At 66.1% G+C, this 15542-nt stretch overlaps 1 protein-coding gene across 1 annotated transcript in view; it reads right to left on the bottom strand.

Moving 5' to 3' along the window:
* The window catches only part of MUC2 (mucin 2, oligomeric mucus/gel-forming), a 23716-nt gene that overhangs the window by 3538 nt on the left and 4636 nt on the right, over positions 1–15542 (bottom strand). Inside the window, exons 13-35 of the mRNA XM_077771512.1 lie at positions 15023–15128; positions 14608–14734; positions 14129–14384; positions 13986–14038; positions 13778–13878; positions 13274–13465; positions 12695–12875; positions 12364–12495; positions 11714–11861; positions 11375–11418; positions 10805–10975; positions 10373–10408; positions 9384–9817; positions 7944–9014; positions 5595–7817; positions 4026–5273; positions 3788–3935; positions 3316–3545; positions 2825–2999; positions 2195–2442; positions 1469–1652; positions 931–1150; positions 134–312 (exon numbers count right to left, since the gene is read on the bottom strand). Coding sequence (XP_077627638.1) covers positions 134–312; positions 931–1150; positions 1469–1652; positions 2195–2442; positions 2825–2999; positions 3316–3545; positions 3788–3935; positions 4026–5273; positions 5595–7817; positions 7944–9014; positions 9384–9817; positions 10373–10408; positions 10805–10975; positions 11375–11418; positions 11714–11861; positions 12364–12495; positions 12695–12875; positions 13274–13465; positions 13778–13878; positions 13986–14038; positions 14129–14384; positions 14608–14734; positions 15023–15128 — 7907 coding nt within the window. The remainder of the gene's footprint in view (positions 1–133; positions 313–930; positions 1151–1468; positions 1653–2194; positions 2443–2824; positions 3000–3315; positions 3546–3787; positions 3936–4025; positions 5274–5594; positions 7818–7943; positions 9015–9383; positions 9818–10372; positions 10409–10804; positions 10976–11374; positions 11419–11713; positions 11862–12363; positions 12496–12694; positions 12876–13273; positions 13466–13777; positions 13879–13985; positions 14039–14128; positions 14385–14607; positions 14735–15022; positions 15129–15542) is intronic.

Genomic DNA, 15542 nt, shown 5'->3' on the forward strand with positions numbered 1-15542 from the left:
CCTGCCCTTCTTCCCACCCCACAGCCCAGCCCAGCTCTCCCTGTAGCCAGGCCCTCCCTCCCCCAGCAGAGCCCAGAGACCCCATCCAGCCCACGGGACCACAGGTCGGGGGCAGGGGCAGGCAGGCACGCACAGCAGACCCCATTGGTGCGGTTCCGCCAGTCGATACACAACCCCTCCTGGGCACAGATGGTTGCATAGATCTGCAGGCTGGCACACTCCAGCCCCGAGCCGGGTACGAAGCAGCTGTCGAACACGCAGGCGTCGTAGTAGTGCTGGGGGGGTACCACGTTGTGGCACGGGGCAAACAGGCTGTGAGGGAGGACGCGGGGGTCAGGCTCCGGCCGGCCCTCCCCACCTCCCCCATGCTCCCCACCAGCCCAGCACCTCCACCCGGCCGCCCTCCCGGGGCCCGGCTCAACCTGCATCCCACTGAACAGGTGCCTGTGGGCCGTCTGAGGAGGCCGGAGAGCAAAGGGCCGCCTTGGGGAAGGGGTGGCCGGCTCTGCGGCCCGAGGGCACCCGGAGGTGGAGGCTGCCGGCTGCCGGGACCCCCTCCAGCGGCCTCAGCCCGCACACCTCAGGGAACCAGGCACTGGCTCCCCATGGATGTCATCTCCTCCCTGTCTCGGCCCAGGTCTGCCTGCCTGACATCAGCCTTGAATGCCAGCTCGGTCCCAGCTCAGCTGTCCTCCCTAAGGCCCCCAGCATGGCCGACCCCGCCAGGGCACAGGGACGTGTGACAACAGGAGCCCCAGCCCCGGGCCCTCCGAGACCCAGCACCTGCTCGTGGCGCCCTGACCTCGCTCTGACACCCCAGACATGCTCAGCGTCCGGCCTCTTTGCAGAGTGAGGGTGAGGCACGGAGGGAGGCCGCTCCCTGAGCCCCTGCCCCTCACGGGTGACGGGCAGTGGCCAGGCCGGGGGTACCTGTCTTTGATGAGCTCGCAGAGAGGAGAAGCACAGTCCTTGTGTGTGGGGCGGCCCACGGACGGTGTGCTGGCCGGGGCCTTGGTGGGGACGGCGGTGTGGGGACAGTGCGGCTTGGAGGGGTCGTTCACCAACCACTGGTCGGCTGAGACCTCGCAATTGGAAATGACCTCCCCGCTGGGCAGCATGCAGTCGTCGGCGGTGGTGTTGGTGCACGTGCCTGCGTCGGTGAGGAGGCCCACGCTGAACCGGCCCAGACCACCCACGCCGAGCAGCACACGGCCCCTGGGCCGGCCCCGCCACCCCGGCGACCATCAGGCCGGGGTCCAGGGCACAAACTAGACAAGACTCCTGCCGGCTCGTTCCCACGGGGGCCGATCCCGGCCTGGCGGTCACGGAGCCCGGAGCGGAGGAGCCAGAGAGCCAGCACGCTGCCGGCTGGTGTTTACCCCAGGCCAACCCCAGCCACGCCCCCCACCCCCCGCCCCCTGGGACGGGCCCAGCAGCCGCAGGGAGCCCTGGGGGCTGAGGGGCTCACCACACTGGCCCTTGGTGTTGTTGCCAAACAGGCGGTAGGGCAGCCTGATGGAGAAGGAGAGGCCGTTGTAGGAGATGACGGCGCCCAGCTTGGGGAGCTCCACCGCGTAGTTGATGCCCGACGGGGCCACCCGCAGCCCCTCCTTGTCGTAGGGCAGCGCCACGGCCTTCCCGTTGACCTGCACCTGCGGCCAGCACAGCTGCGGTCAGGAGCGCCCCCGGGGCAGACGTGCAGGGCCCTCCCCTGCGGCCCTGCCCTGGCTGCCCCGACCCCTCACAGGGGCGAGCTGGGGCGAGCTGCACCTCGAGAGCGCCTGGTGTCACCCCAGCCCCACCCGTTCTCAGGCCTGTGCGTCCAGTGTGGGGACCTCTGCCTGCCCCCGCCCCCGCCCCCCGTCCCGCTGCGCCTTCCCGGGTCCCTTCCACTTCCCTTCCACTGCCTTGGGCCAGACCGGTCCCTGCCGGTCCCGGGGGTGAGATCGTGAGGACACGGTCCCGAGAGCCCCCCCGAGCCGAGGGTGAGGCCCCCTGGGCCACAGGATCCAGCAGCTCCATTCGCGTGTGTGCACAGGCCCCTGCACGGGGGCTTCTGCCACAGCAGACTGCAACCAGGGTGCACGGGGGGGTCACGGTCCCCGAGGGCTTGCGAGGGCAGCCCCGCCCTGCGGAGCGACGGCCCCGGCACCCCCCGCACCCCGTGTGGGTGTCCCTGACCTCGCCAGCGCACCTGCACATTAATGGGTAGCATCCGCATCATCTTGATCAGCACCTCCCGAGCCTCATAGCGCACGATGAGTGTGCGGGGGCAGGACACCCGGTCGTTGGCGTCACAGTGGTAGTTGTCGATGTAGACCCCGAAGCCGTGCCCCGAGGGCACGATCTCCTCCACCAGCACGTATGTGCAGTTGCCCTGGTAGCTGTAGTAAAGCCCGTCGAAGGTGACGTAGTGCGGGTCCCCCCAGCCTGTGCAGTAGCCTGTGGACGGAGCCCCGGGTGTGAGCCAACCAAGCCCCAGGCCGGAGGGGCAGGGACAGCGGCCGCCGGGAGCCCGGGAACAGTAGGAAGAGCAAGCAGGAGTCCGGGGGGCCCCAAAACCCACGTCCTGGAGCACGAGGGGCGTCCAAGCCCGTTCTGCGGGGCAGAGCCTGGCTCTGGGTTCGAAGTTCAGCTCTGCGCCTCCCACCCAGGGGGAGCAACCGCGTTCATGGAGGTGACTCCGGGGCACACCCCTCCCCTGCCCAGACCCCCTGCCCGAGATGGGGAAGAGGCAGGAGGCGTGAGCAGAGCCTGCGGGCCTGCCGCCCCACACCCGCAGAGGGGGGAACCTGGGAGGGTCCTGCGGCGTTGGGGGTCTTACAGTCACACTCCCAGTGCCAGCAGCAGCCATCAGGGTCCGGGACTTGCACGGGCTGGAGGCCGTTGGAGCAGGTGGGTTTGGGCGGGGGCTCACACTTCATCTCCACTAGCTCCACCGTGTTGTCGTACTTGCAGATGGCCATGGTGCAGTTGCACAGCCACCACGTCTCATTCTCCTGTGGCGGGGAGGGCACAGGGTGAGCGGGGACCGGCCTAGACCCCCAGCCTGCAGCGGCATGGGCCCAAGCCCTCCCCTGAGCCTGGGGACCAGGGCGCCCGGGGCAGGAGGCAGCTGCGGGAGCCTCAGCACTAGCCAAGCCCCCTCACTGTGGCAGGGAGGCGTGGCCGAGCAGGGAGGCGCCCACAGACCCCCCCTCGCAAGGCTGCTAGGAGGACAGGGGCATGGCGGGTGACCAGCAGACGCCCCGTCCTCCAAGGTGGGCGCGTGTGCTCAGTGCCAAGGGGAACAGAAGCAGCCGCGGCCCCACTGACCTGTCTGGGAGGATCAAAGTTGGGGCACCCGGGGGGCTTGCTGGTGGCCAGTGTGCTGGATGTTGTGGGCGTGGGTGGTTTGGATGTTGCGGTCGGCGTCGGCGTGGAGGGGGTGGGCGTTGGGGATGGCGTGGACGGGCACGACCAGTTGAAGATCTCAATGGTGCAGGTCAGCGAGCAGTTCGCGTAATAGCAGGTGTCCCCATGCGTGCCGTTATACACCATCTCACCTGCCAGGGGACAGAAACCAGTCTCACGACAGCCACACAGGCCTCCCGAGCATACGGGCAGGTCCCCACGAGGCGCCCCCTTCCCTGACTCGTGGCTACAGCAAAGTGGGGCTGACCGCAGGGACAGCTTCCCGAGCCAGTTCCTGTTTGGAACTTCAGCCCGACCCCTCCCCGCTGGTGAAAGCCGACCAGAGCCCACCTGCCTCTGCTGCTCAATAGTCAGAAGTGAAAAGCCTGGGTACCTGGAGCGAAGTATGTGTCATTCAACACACAGCAGGATATCTGGGTGGAGGTGGTGACAGAGATTGTGCTTTGAAAGATGCTGGGGGAAGAGATTGGGGTCACTGTGGAGGTGGGCACACTTGAGGTTGTGGCACTGGTGGTCTGTGGTGTGTGTGGCGTGGTCAAGGGGCGTCCAGGTGGTGTGGGCGTTCCTGTGGAGGTTGTTGATGCAGTTGTGGTGGTGGTGGAGACGGGGGTCGGTGTCTCCGTGCTGGTGGTGGTGGAGACGGGGGTCGGTGTCTCCGTGCTGGTGGTGGTGGAGACAGGGGTCGGTGTCTCCGTGCTGGTGGTGGTGGTGGAGGTTGGAGTCGGTGTCTCCGTGCTGGTGGTGGTGGTGGTTGGAGTCGGTGTCTCCGTGCTGGTGGTTGTGGAGACGGGGGTCGGTGTCTCCGTGCTGGTGGTGGTGGAGACGGGGGTCGGTGTCTCCGTGCTGGTGGTGGTGGAGACAGGGGTCGGTGTCTCCGTGCTGGTGGTGGTGGTGGAGACGGGGGTCGGTGTCTCCGTGCTGGTGGTGGTGGAGACAGGGGTCGGTGTCTCCGTGCTGGTGGTGGTGGTGGAGACGGGGGTCGGTGTCTCCGTGCTGGTGGTGGTGGAGACAGGGGTCGGTGTCTCCGTGCTGGTGGTGGTGGTGGAGACGGGGGTCGGTGTCTCCGTGCTGGTGGTGGTGGAGACAGGGGTCGGTGTCTCCGTGCTGGTGGTGGTGGTGGAGACGGGGGTCGGTGTCTCCGTGCTGGTGGTGGTGGAGACAGGGGTCGGTGTCTCCGTGCTGGTGGTGGTGGTGGAGACGGGGGTCGGTGTCTCCGTGCTGGTGGTGGTGGAGACAGGGGTCGGTGTCTCCGTGCTGGTGGTGGTGGTGGAGACGGGGGTCGGTGTCTCCGTGCTGGTGGTGGTGGAGACAGGGGTCGGTGTCTCCGTGCTGGTGGTGGTGGTGGAGACGGGGGTCGGTGTCTCCGTGCTGGTGGTGGTGGAGACAGGGGTCGGTGTCTCCGTGCTGGTGGTGGTGGTGGAGACGGGGGTCGGTGTCTCCGTGCTGGTGGTGGTGGAGACAGGGGTCGGTGTCTCCGTGCTGGTGGTGGTGGTGGAGACGGGGGTCGGTGTCTCCGTGCTGGTGGTGGTGGAGACAGGGGTCGGTGTCTCCGTGCTGGTGGTGGTGGTGGAGACGGGGGTCGGTGTCTCCGTGCTGGTGGTGGTGGAGACAGGGGTCGGTGTCTCCGTGCTGGTGGTGGTGGTGGAGACGGGGGTCGGTGTCTCCGTGCTGGTGGTGGTGGAGACAGGGGTCGGTGTCTCCGTGCTGGTGGTGGTGGTGGAGACGGGGGTCGGTGTCTCCGTGCTGGTGGTGGTGGAGACAGGGGTCGGTGTCTCCGTGCTGGTGGTGGTGGTGGAGACGGGGGTCGGTGTCTCCGTGCTGGTGGTGGTGGAGACAGGGGTCGGTGTCTCCGTGCTGGTGGTGGTGGTGGAGACGGGGGTCGGTGTCTCCGTGCTGGTGGTGGTGGTGGAGGTTGGAGTCGGTGTCTCCGTGCTGGTGGTGGTGGAGACGGGAATCGGTGTCTCCGTGCTGGTGGTGGTGGTGGAAGTTGGAGTCGGTGTCTCCGTGCTGGTGGTGGTGGTGGAAGTTGGAGTCGGTGTCTCCGTGCTGGTGGTGGTGGTGGAAGTTGGAGTCGGTGTCTCCGTGCTGGTGGTGGTGGTGGAAGTTGGAGTCGGTGTCTCCGTGCTGGTGGTGGTGGTGGAAGTTGGAGTCGGTGTCTCCGTGCTGGTGGTGGTGGTGGAAGTTGGAGTCGGTGTCTCCGTGCTGGTGGTGGTGGTGGAAGTTGGAGTCGGTGTCTCCGTGCTGGTGGTGGTGGTGGAAGTTGGAGTCGGTGTCTCCGTGCTGGTGGTGGTGGTGGAAGTTGGAGTCGGTGTCTCCGTGCTGGTGGTGGTGGTGGAAGTTGGAGTCGGTGTCTCCGTGCTGGTGGTGGTGGTGGAAGTTGGAGTCGGTGTCTCCGTGCTGGTGGTGGTGGTGGAAGTTGGAGTCGGTGTCTCCGTGCTGGTGGTGGTGGTGGAAGTTGGAGTCGGTGTCTCCGTGCTGGTGGTGGTGGTGGAAGTTGGAGTCGGTGTCTCCGTGCTGGTGGTGGTGGTGGAAGTTGGAGTCGGTGTCTCCGTGCTGGTGGTGGTGGTGGAAGTTGGAGTCGGTGTCTCCGTGCTGGTGGTGGTGGTGGAAGTTGGAGTCGGTGTCTCCGTGCTGGTGGTGGTGGTGGAAGTTGGAGTCGGTGTCTCCGTGCTGGTGGTGGTGGTGGAAGTTGGAGTCGGTGTCTCCGTGCTGGTGGTGGTGGTGGAAGTTGGAGTCGGTGTCTCCGTGCTGGTGGTGGTGGTGGAAGTTGGAGTCGGTGTCTCCGTGCTGGTGGTGGTGGTGGAAGTTGGAGTCGGTGTCTCCGTGCTGGTGGTGGTGGTGGAAGTTGGAGTCGGTGTCTCCGTGCTGGTGGTGGTGGTGGAGGTTGGAGTCGGTGGCACCGTGCTGGTGGTGGTGGTGGAGATGGGGGTCGGTGTCTCCGTGCTGGTGGTGGTGGAGGTTGGAATCGGTGTCTCCGTGCTGGTGGTCGTGGAGACGGGGGTCGGTGTCTCCGTGCTGGTGGTGGTGGAGGTTGGAATCGGTGTCTCCGTGCTGGTGGTCGTGGAGACGGGGGTCGGTGTCTCCGTGCTGGTGGTGGTGGAGGTTGGAATCGGTGTCTCCGTGCTGGTGGTCGTGGAGACGGGGGTCGGTGTCTCCGTGCTGGTGGTGGTGGAGGTTGGAATCGGTGTCTCCGTGCTGGTGGTCGTGGAGACGGGGGTCGGTGTCTCCGTGCTGGTGGTGGTGGAGGTTGGAATCGGTGTCTCCGTGCTGGTGGTCGTGGAGACGGGGGTCGGTGTCTCCGTGCTGGTGGTGGTGGAGGTTGGAATCGGTGTCTCCGTGCTGGTGGTCGTGGAGACGGGGGTCGGTGTCTCCGTGCTGGTGGTGGTGGAGGTTGGAATCGGTGTCTCCGTGCTGGTGGTCGTGGAGACGGGGGTCGGTGTCTCCGTGCTGGTGGTGGTGGAGGTTGGAATCGGTGTCTCCGTGCTGGTGGTCGTGGAGACGGGGGTCGGTGTCTCCGTGCTGGTGGTGGTGGAGGTTGGAATCGGTGTCTCCGTGCTGGTGGTCGTGGAGACGGGGGTCGGTGTCTCCGTGCTGGTGGTGGTGGAGGTTGGAATCGGTGTCTCCGTGCTGGTGGTCGTGGAGACGGGGGTCGGTGTCTCCGTGCTGGTGGTGGTGGAGGTTGGAATCGGTGTCTCCGTGCTGGTGGTCGTGGAGACGGGGGTCGGTGTCTCCGTGCTGGTGGTGGTGGAGGTTGGAATCGGTGTCTCCGTGCTGGTGGTCGTGGAGACGGGGGTCGGTGTCTCCGTGCTGGTGGTGGTGGAGGTTGGAGTCGGTGGCACCGTGCTGGTGGTGGTGGTGGAAGTTGGAGTCGGTGGCACCGTGCTGGTGGTGGTGGTGGAGACAGGGGTCGGGGTCTCCGTGCTGGTGGTGGTGGTGGAGGTTGGAGTCGGTGGCCCCGTGCTGGTGGTGGTGGTGGAGACGGAGATCGGTGTCACTGTGCTGGTGGTGGTGGTGGAAGTTGGAGTCGGTGGCACCGTGCTGGTGGTGGTGGTGGAGACGGAGATCGGTGTCACTGTGCTGGTGGTGGTGGTGGAAGTTGGAGTCGGTGGCACCGTGCTGGTGGTGGTGGTGGAGACGGAGATCGGTGTCACTGTGCTGGTGGTGGTGGTGGAAGTTGGAGTCGGTGGCACCGTGCTGGTGGTGGTGGTGGAGACGGAGATCGGTGTCACTGTGCTGGTGGTGGTGGTGGAAGTTGGAGTCGGTGGCACCGTGCTGGTGGTGGTGGTGGAGACGGAGATCGGTGTCACTGTGCTGGTGGTGGTGGTGGAAGTTGGAGTCGGTGGCACCGTGCTGGTGGTGGTGGTGGAGACGGAGATCGGTGTCACTGTGCTGGTGGTGGTGGTGGAAGTTGGAGTCGGTGGCACCGTGCTGGTGGTGGTGGTGGAGGTTGGAGTCGGTGTCTCCGTGCTGGTGGTGGTGGTGGAGACGGAGATCGGTGTCACTGTGCTGGTGGTGGTGGTGGAAGTTGGAGTCGGTGTCTCCGTGCTGGTGGTGGTGGTGGAGACGGGGGTCGGGGTCTCCGTGCTGGTGGTGGTGGAGATGGGGGTCGGGGTCTCCGCGCTGGTGATGGTGGAAGTTGGAGTCGGTGGCACCGTGCTGGTGGTGGTGGTGGAAGTTGGAGTCGGTGTCTCCGTGCTGGTGGTGGTGGTGGAGACGGGGGTCGGGGTCTCCGTGCTGGTGGTGGTGGAGATGGGGGTCGGGGTCTCCGCGCTGGTGATGGTGGAAGTTGGAGTCGGTGGCACCGTGCTGGTGGTGGTGGTGGAAGTTGGAGTCGGTGTCTCCGTGCTGGTGGTGGTGGTGGAGACGGGGGTCGGGGTCTCCGTGCTGGTGGTGGTGGAGATGGGGGTCGGGGTCTCCGCGCTGGTGATGGTGGAAGTTGGAGTCGGTGGCACCGTGCTGGTGGTGGTGGTGGAAGTTGGAGTCGGTGTCTCCGTGCTGGTGGTGGTGGTGGAGACGGGGGTCGGGGTCTCCGTGCTGGTGGTGGTGGAGATGGGGGTCGGGGTCTCCGCGCTGGTGATGGTGGAAGTTGGAGTCGGTGGCACCGTGCTGGTGGTGGTGGTGGAAGTTGGAGTCGGTGTCTCCGTGCTGGTGGTGGTGGTGGAGACGGGGGTCGGGGTCTCCGTGCTGGTGGTGGTGGAGATGGGGGTCGGGGTCTCCGCGCTGGTGATGGTGGAAGTTGGAGTCGGTGGCACCGTGCTGGTGGTGGTGGTGGAAGTTGGAGTCGGTGTCTCCGTGCTGGTGGTGGTGGTGGAGACGGGGGTCGGGGTCTCCGTGCTGGTGGTGGTGGAGATGGGGGTCGGGGTCTCCGCGCTGGTGATGGTGGAAGTTGGAGTCGGTGGCACCGTGCTGGTGGTGGTGGTGGAAGTTGGAGTCGGTGTCTCCGTGCTGGTGGTGGTGGTGGAGACGGGGGTCGGGGTCTCCGTGCTGGTGGTGGTGGAGATGGGGGTCGGGGTCTCCGCGCTGGTGATGGTGGAAGTTGGAGTCGGTGGCACCGTGCTGGTGGTGGTGGTGGAAGTTGGAGTCGGTGTCTCCGTGCTGGTGGTGGTGGTGGAGACGGGGGTCGGGGTCTCCGTGCTGGTGGTGGTGGAGATGGGGGTCGGGGTCTCCGCGCTGGTGATGGTGGAAGTTGGAGTCGGTGGCACCGTGCTGGTGGTGGTGGTGGAAGTTGGAGTCGGTGTCTCCGTGCTGGTGGTGGTGGTGGAGACGGGGGTCGGGGTCTCCGTGCTGGTGGTGGTGGAGATGGGGGTCGGGGTCTCCGCGCTGGTGATGGTGGAAGTTGGAGTCGGTGGCACCGTGCTGGTGGTGGTGGTGGAAGTTGGAGTCGGTGTCTCCGTGCTGGTGGTGGTGGTGGAGACGGGGGTCGGGGTCTCCGTGCTGGTGGTGGTGGAGATGGGGGTCGGGGTCTCCGCGCTGGTGATGGTGGAAGTTGGAGTCGGTGGCACCGTGCTGGTGGTGGTGGTGGAAGTTGGAGTCGGTGTCTCCGTGCTGGTGGTGGTTGAGGGGGTGGTCGTGGGGGCGGAGGTTGTAGACTTGGGACAGAAATCCATTGGGACGCAGCAATTGACACGTATTTCATAGTCGTAACAGACCGAGAATGGTCCATTTCCAAACTGGTCTTCATTTTTGCAAATGAACCCCAAGGAGACATCACACTGCACCTTCTGGCCTGCCTCCTCCCAGTCGAGGTGGGGCTCCTTGGCCAGCCGGCACTGGATGTCCTCAGGGGCCTCGCAGACACTGTCGAACTTCTCCCTATCTCCACTGGCGCTGTCTATGCTGGGGTGGTTCTCATTGATCCAGTCGGACCAGAAGCAGCACAGCTCTGGGGAAGCAAGACCCAGGACTGGGTCAGTCACCACACCATAACCCCTGGACGCAGCTTCCAGGGGGCTCACTGGGACTCACACAGTCACAAGGGCGTGACCGCCCTCCTACCACGGCCAAAGAGCCAGGGTGCTGTCGGCTCAGAGGGCGTGGGGCTCTGTGCAGCTCAACACTGCGCCCCAGGGAAGGAAGAACCCCTCATGCCACACCTGGGTGACAGCCCGACCCCAGAGCTCCAGCCCTGTGCCCCTTCCTCAGCTGTTTCCAAATCCAGATGCCCACCCCCAAAATATTAATATGGACTGGGTCACCCATTCTGGTGAGGAGGCTTATGGGAAGGGGCTTGGTGTAGGCTCTTGAACAATAGTGTCACCCAGAGCCAGTCCTTCCCCCGAGCACAAGCCGGGGACCCCCGAGTCCCTGGGAGTCAAGCCACCCAAAGCACTCTGTCTGGTGAAGGGAGCAGTACAGGCTGCTGGCCCCACATCCGAGTCTCCTGGGAAGTTCTAGGAGTGGGTCCGGGCGCCCTTCCCCCCACTCCCAGCTGCCTCGGGGGCACCATCCACAGACTTACCGGGAGTGGTTGGAGTGGTTGAGGAAGGGGTCGTTGCTGCACAAGAGCCAGGAAGGAAAGGAGGCCATCACTAGAGAGTTCAACACTTTTAAAACCCTTTTATATGTTTACAAGTCCCTTTTTCCGGTGGCTGTCACACCCTGGTGGCTGTCACACCTGTTGGCTCATCCAGTGACAGCTGCCACTTCAGAGAACAACCATGGGGGGATTTAAGGACATTTCTCTGCTTTCTCTAAGCCTCAGGTGTATTTAATTTCTTGCTGGTTTGGGAAATGTCCCCAGGTCACCTTCACTGTAATCTGGGCTCAGGTATGTGTTCCTGATGCTGCATCGCAGCTCAGCAGACCAGAGGCCCCAGTGACATCCCCTGAGCGGGGACACCTGTGACCTTCGCAGCTCCCTCCCCCCATGTCTGCTGGGCCTGGGCCTCACCTGTGCTGGGGGTGGGGGTGGGGATGGTGCTGGTGGTGCGGGTGGTGACGGGGGTGGTGGAGGGCGGCGGGCTAGACTGGCAGATGTTGAAGTGTTTCTCCACCGTCCCGTTGGGACCACAGATCTCCCAGTAGCAGAAAGAGCCTTCCTGGGTATAGTTGAGAATCTTCCCTGGGGGACAGGAAGGAGGCCAAGGTCAACATGGCCAGAACAAGACAGAGCCTCCCATGCCACCCCCCAGCCTGTCCCAATAAGGGAAAGATAGGGTGTCCCCCAGCCCCAACTCGCGGCAGACCAATCCCTCACTGGGACCCCATCTCCAGAGGTCAAAGGGGTCCCGGTCGGAGCATAGAGCTGGATCGCAGAAAGGGTGACCTCGGCCCTTTATCACAAGCCTGGGGAGGCTGGTGCAAGTCAGAGCCAGCTCTGAGCCAGAAAGGGCCCCTGGGGACCACAGGCACAGGGGAGGGTGATACTGAGCCCCACCCCTGCCGTCCAGGGACAGGCAGCCTGGGGGCTCTCCTGGGCGGGGGGCTTTGGTCAGCCACCCCGGGGCAGAGGGCAGCTCACCTTCCTCGGGCTGGCAGACAACTTTCGAGGAGTTGGTACACACGCTGCAAGGCAAACACAGAGCTGCAGACCCCTCCAGGGGCCCCCTGCACGCCCCAGGTGCAGCCCCCAGGAGCCCTTCCACTGGGGTCTAACTTGGGCCGAGGACGAGCTGAGGTTGGCAAAGGCCAGACAGAGCAGGAGGGGGAGAAGAGGCGGGCTTGGCTGTCCCCACGTCCTGCCCCCGCGTTTGTGCCTATGGGTGTGCGTGCCCACGGCCGTGCATCCACACTTGTGCACACGAATGCATGGCGTGCCTGCCCGACCTCCCCAGGCTCCCTGCAGGGCAAGCTCAGGTACCAGGACTGGCAGTCTTCCTTGGAGGGCACAGACTCTCCGGGCGTGTAATGGGTGTCTTCGACATAGCAGCCACACTGGTCAGCCGTGACGCACTTCTTCTGGTCCTCGTCGTAGATGGGCCTGTCCTTAGGGCACCGGGGATAGCAGCCTGGCAGGCACAGGGCACAGGGCTGGGACCACCATGGAGGGTCCCATCTCCTCCAGACCCCCCCGTCGTGCCCACCACGAGGTCCCTCTCTCCAGGATGTCCCTCTGGGGCATCCCTCTGGGAAGGCCAGGGAACCAACAACATGCAGGGTCCCAAATGTCCCCTGGCTGCGCGCTACACACTGCCGTATGGCCAAAGGGATGCCCAGCCTCCTGGGGAGGTGGGGGAGGGCGCTCTGTCCCCAGATCCGCAGGTGGCTCACCCCTTTGCGTCCCTAGTTCTCAACTGCAAGGCCCTGAGGAGATTCCCCAGACCCCTTGTCTGAGAGACCCTCTCTGTCCCACTACCTTCCTCCTCTCCTTTGCGGGCGGGGTCTTCGCTCAATGAACAAGCTTTGCAGCAAGGTGGGCCTGGTCCGCCCTGGACCTCGGGGTGGGGGGGGCCCCTCCCAGGCGACACTGTCTTCAGGGGACACCTCCCTCAGCCCCCGGGGCGCACTCACCCTCCAGGTAGGACACGGAGATGTTGGAGTGGAAGCCATTGACCGTCCTGCAGGTCTCAAAGCTGCGGTTCCCGCACGGCTCGTAGTGCCACTCGCACTCGTCCGGGGGGTTGTAGTAGTCACAGAATATGGCTGCGGGCGATGCGGGGTCAGACCCGGCAGGGCGAGCCCAGCTCCTTCCCGCCAGCCCGCGCACCACCCTGGCCTCCAGCAACGGCCCTCGGCCCTCGGGAGGCCGAAATGAGACTGCATACACCCCATCCCTTGGATGGGTAAGGAGGTTCGCCCCCGCCACGGTGTGGCCCCCATCCCGGGACAGGTGGGCACTCACGGCACAGGTCTGGCGTCCTCCAGAAGACGCAGGCCCCCTCCTTCGTGCACGCCTGAGCGTAGGAGGCCACGGCAGAGCAAAAGCACTCACAGTCCCCGCCCGTGTCGCAGGAGCACGAGTCATGGACGCAGGCCTCGTAGAAGGGCTTGGGGTCCACCTGGCGGAGAAGACCCTCTGTACCCTGGGCTCGCACTGCCCGCATGGGGCCGGGCCTGCCCTCGCAGCTGGGGAGCTCGGGACCCCCAGGGCAGGGTTCAGTCCCCCAGCACCAGCCTCGGGAGGGCCCACCGCTCCACCCCCCACTGCCCAGAGCTTCTATCCTTTCTCCCCCCTGGAAGACATGGGGTCTGGGGGCCCAGCCAGGGATCTCAGGGAAGGCTGGGCCTCTGGTAAAGGACAGAAGGTGGGGCTGAAGCTGGGGGACGGGTGGCACATGGTGGCCGCAGGGGGACTCCCCAGCCCGAGCACAGAGCCCATGCTGCCCAAGGCCCCGCCCACGGCCCCGCCTCCCGCTCCGCACCAGGCTGCCCAGGCCCCGCCTCCGGCTCCGCACCAGGCTGCCCAGGCCCAAGGCCCCGCCCCGTNGGCCCAGGAGAGGCGGTGCGGTCTCAGGGCGCAGGGCTCCGGGGTGACGCGCACATCTGGGCAGGTGGGGGCCTCCTTCCAGCTGTTCCCGAAGTCCAGCTCGCCGTCCACCACCATGTGGTCCCTCGTGGTGAAGTCGTTGCTGGAGCGGTGGTCGAAGTTCCCGCACAGCCCGCACACCGTGCCCTNAATAGCATCAGGGATCTGCTTCGGGGTCCGGAGCTCGCCCCGTCCCTGCCGTCCCCTCTCCTGACCCTGCAGTCACCCCTTGGTCCCTTCCCCACCTGCAGACCCCAGCCCTGTCTCCTCTCTCGGGTTCAGCACTGGGCCGGGGCCCAGGTGAGGGCTGCAGGCCAAGGGTCCCTACACCGGCCACCACCTCCCCCCCCCAGGGACAGGGAGGGCCGGCGAGGCCCATGTGTGTGGCCCCAGCATCCCGGCCCTGGGGCCAGTGCGGAAGCCTGTGCACCCTCCCCCCACGGCAGCCCCTGCACGCACGTGGCCGGCAGCCAGTGTCTGGCAGCTCGTGGGTCGAGGGCTCTGGGTGGCCAGCGCTGTCAGGTTGTTGCAATCGATGTGGATCTTTGGGGCCTGACAGCCTGTGGGACAGAGGGGACACCTCGGCTCAATGGAAGTCGGGTTGGGGGGCTCGGCAGGCAGGGATGGGTCTGGGGCGGGAAGCCAGGCGGGCACAGTGGCTACTTACCAGGCGCGATCAGGTGGATGGGAATGCACTGAAGCCTGCCGTTCCGGCAAACGCTGAGGGCAAGAGGCGGGAGGTGAACAGGCCCCCGTGGGGGTGGACGGGCCTGTGAGGCCCCCCCTGCCCCCCAACCCCGGGCCACCTACCATCGCTCTCCCTGCCGCAGGACCACTTCCCCAGCCTCCAGGTAGAGGCCGCGGTGATAGCAAGAGCACTTGGCCAGGGGCACACAGCGGCCCTTCTCATCCAGGAAGGTGCGGTCGGGGCAGCCACAGCCATCTACCGGCGCGAAGCCCTGGAGGCAGTGGGAGTCGGCCTCGGACAGCGAGCGGCAGGTGGGCTGGCAGGTGGTCAGGTTGTAGAGGAAGATCTGTGAGGTGGGGCAGGAGCCCACGTCCTTGTCTGCGGGGGGTGGGGGGGCGTGAGCAGCGGAGGGACGGCCCCGGCCCCACAGGCTGCCCCTGAGCCTCCCCCACGGCCACGGGGCCCACGGGGGCATCTCCCCGAGACTGCGCCCAGGAACGCCCACCCCATGCCCTGCCCGCACAGAGCAGCGGGGCGGCGGCCGCGGGCGACCCCTCCCGCCTCAGGGGACACCAGGCACCCTGCAGGGACCCGCACTCACTGCACACTTGCTCCCGCCAGCCCCACAGCATGACGCCCTTGGCGGCGCAGGCGCGGGCATAGGAGGACAGGGCGGCGCACAGGCAGCCCTCGCTGTTCTGGCAGTTACATGTGTCATACTTGCACCTCTGGGGACAAGGGGTGAGGCGGTGAGCCAGGGAAGCAGCTTACACGCACGTGCACACACGCTCCACCCCGCAAGGTGCACAGCCACACGCACGAGCGCACACGCTCCACCCTGCAAGGTGCACAGCCACAGGCACGTGCACACACGCACACACATAGGCTTCCATCCAGCAAGCACACACACGTGCTGACACACACGTTCAGCCGCTCTCAGGGCGAGCTTGCGGGCAGGGGCAGGCTCAGCCCGACGCACACGGCACACCTTGCAGGTGGGGTCAGGTCCCACTCACCTTGTAATACTCCGAGGGGTCCACGGCTGAGTGACACCGGGCGAAGGGGGTCTCTGTTTTCTTCAGCAGGGAGCACCAGTGCTCGGCATAGTTGGCTGCAGAGGAGGGTCAGACCTCAGTAGGCGCGGGCCCCTCCAGGAGGCCCCAGCTGCCTGCCGCCCAGGCTGGCACCGACTCTGTCCAGTGTGGACTGAGCCCAGTCCCTTCCAGCCTAATGCAAAGCCACGCCCCTCGTAAGGCGGGGCCCCCACCGCCACCCCTCCCTTCACCTCCTCTGACCCCATGGGTGATGGAGTGGGTGGGAGGGCGTGTGTCAGTCGCCAGACCAGCCCCTGGACGAGGGCCACCACCCAGCGATTAGCGAGCAGGCCCGGCCCCTCTGCTGTGTCTCTTGGCAGGCAGCCACCCTAAACTAGCCACGCGGCAGAAAGCAGCAGGTGGACGGGCTGGCCACCCGGCCTCCTCGCAGCCCCTCCCAGCCAGCACGTCCCACGGGGAGTCTGCGCACCGGCGGGGCCGC

Source organism: Crocuta crocuta, unplaced genomic scaffold (genome assembly GCF_008692635.1).
Source record: "Crocuta crocuta isolate KB4526 unplaced genomic scaffold, BGI_CrCroc_1.0 scaffold1192, whole genome shotgun sequence".
In the NCBI taxonomy this organism is placed as follows: domain Eukaryota; kingdom Metazoa; phylum Chordata; class Mammalia; order Carnivora; family Hyaenidae; genus Crocuta; species Crocuta crocuta.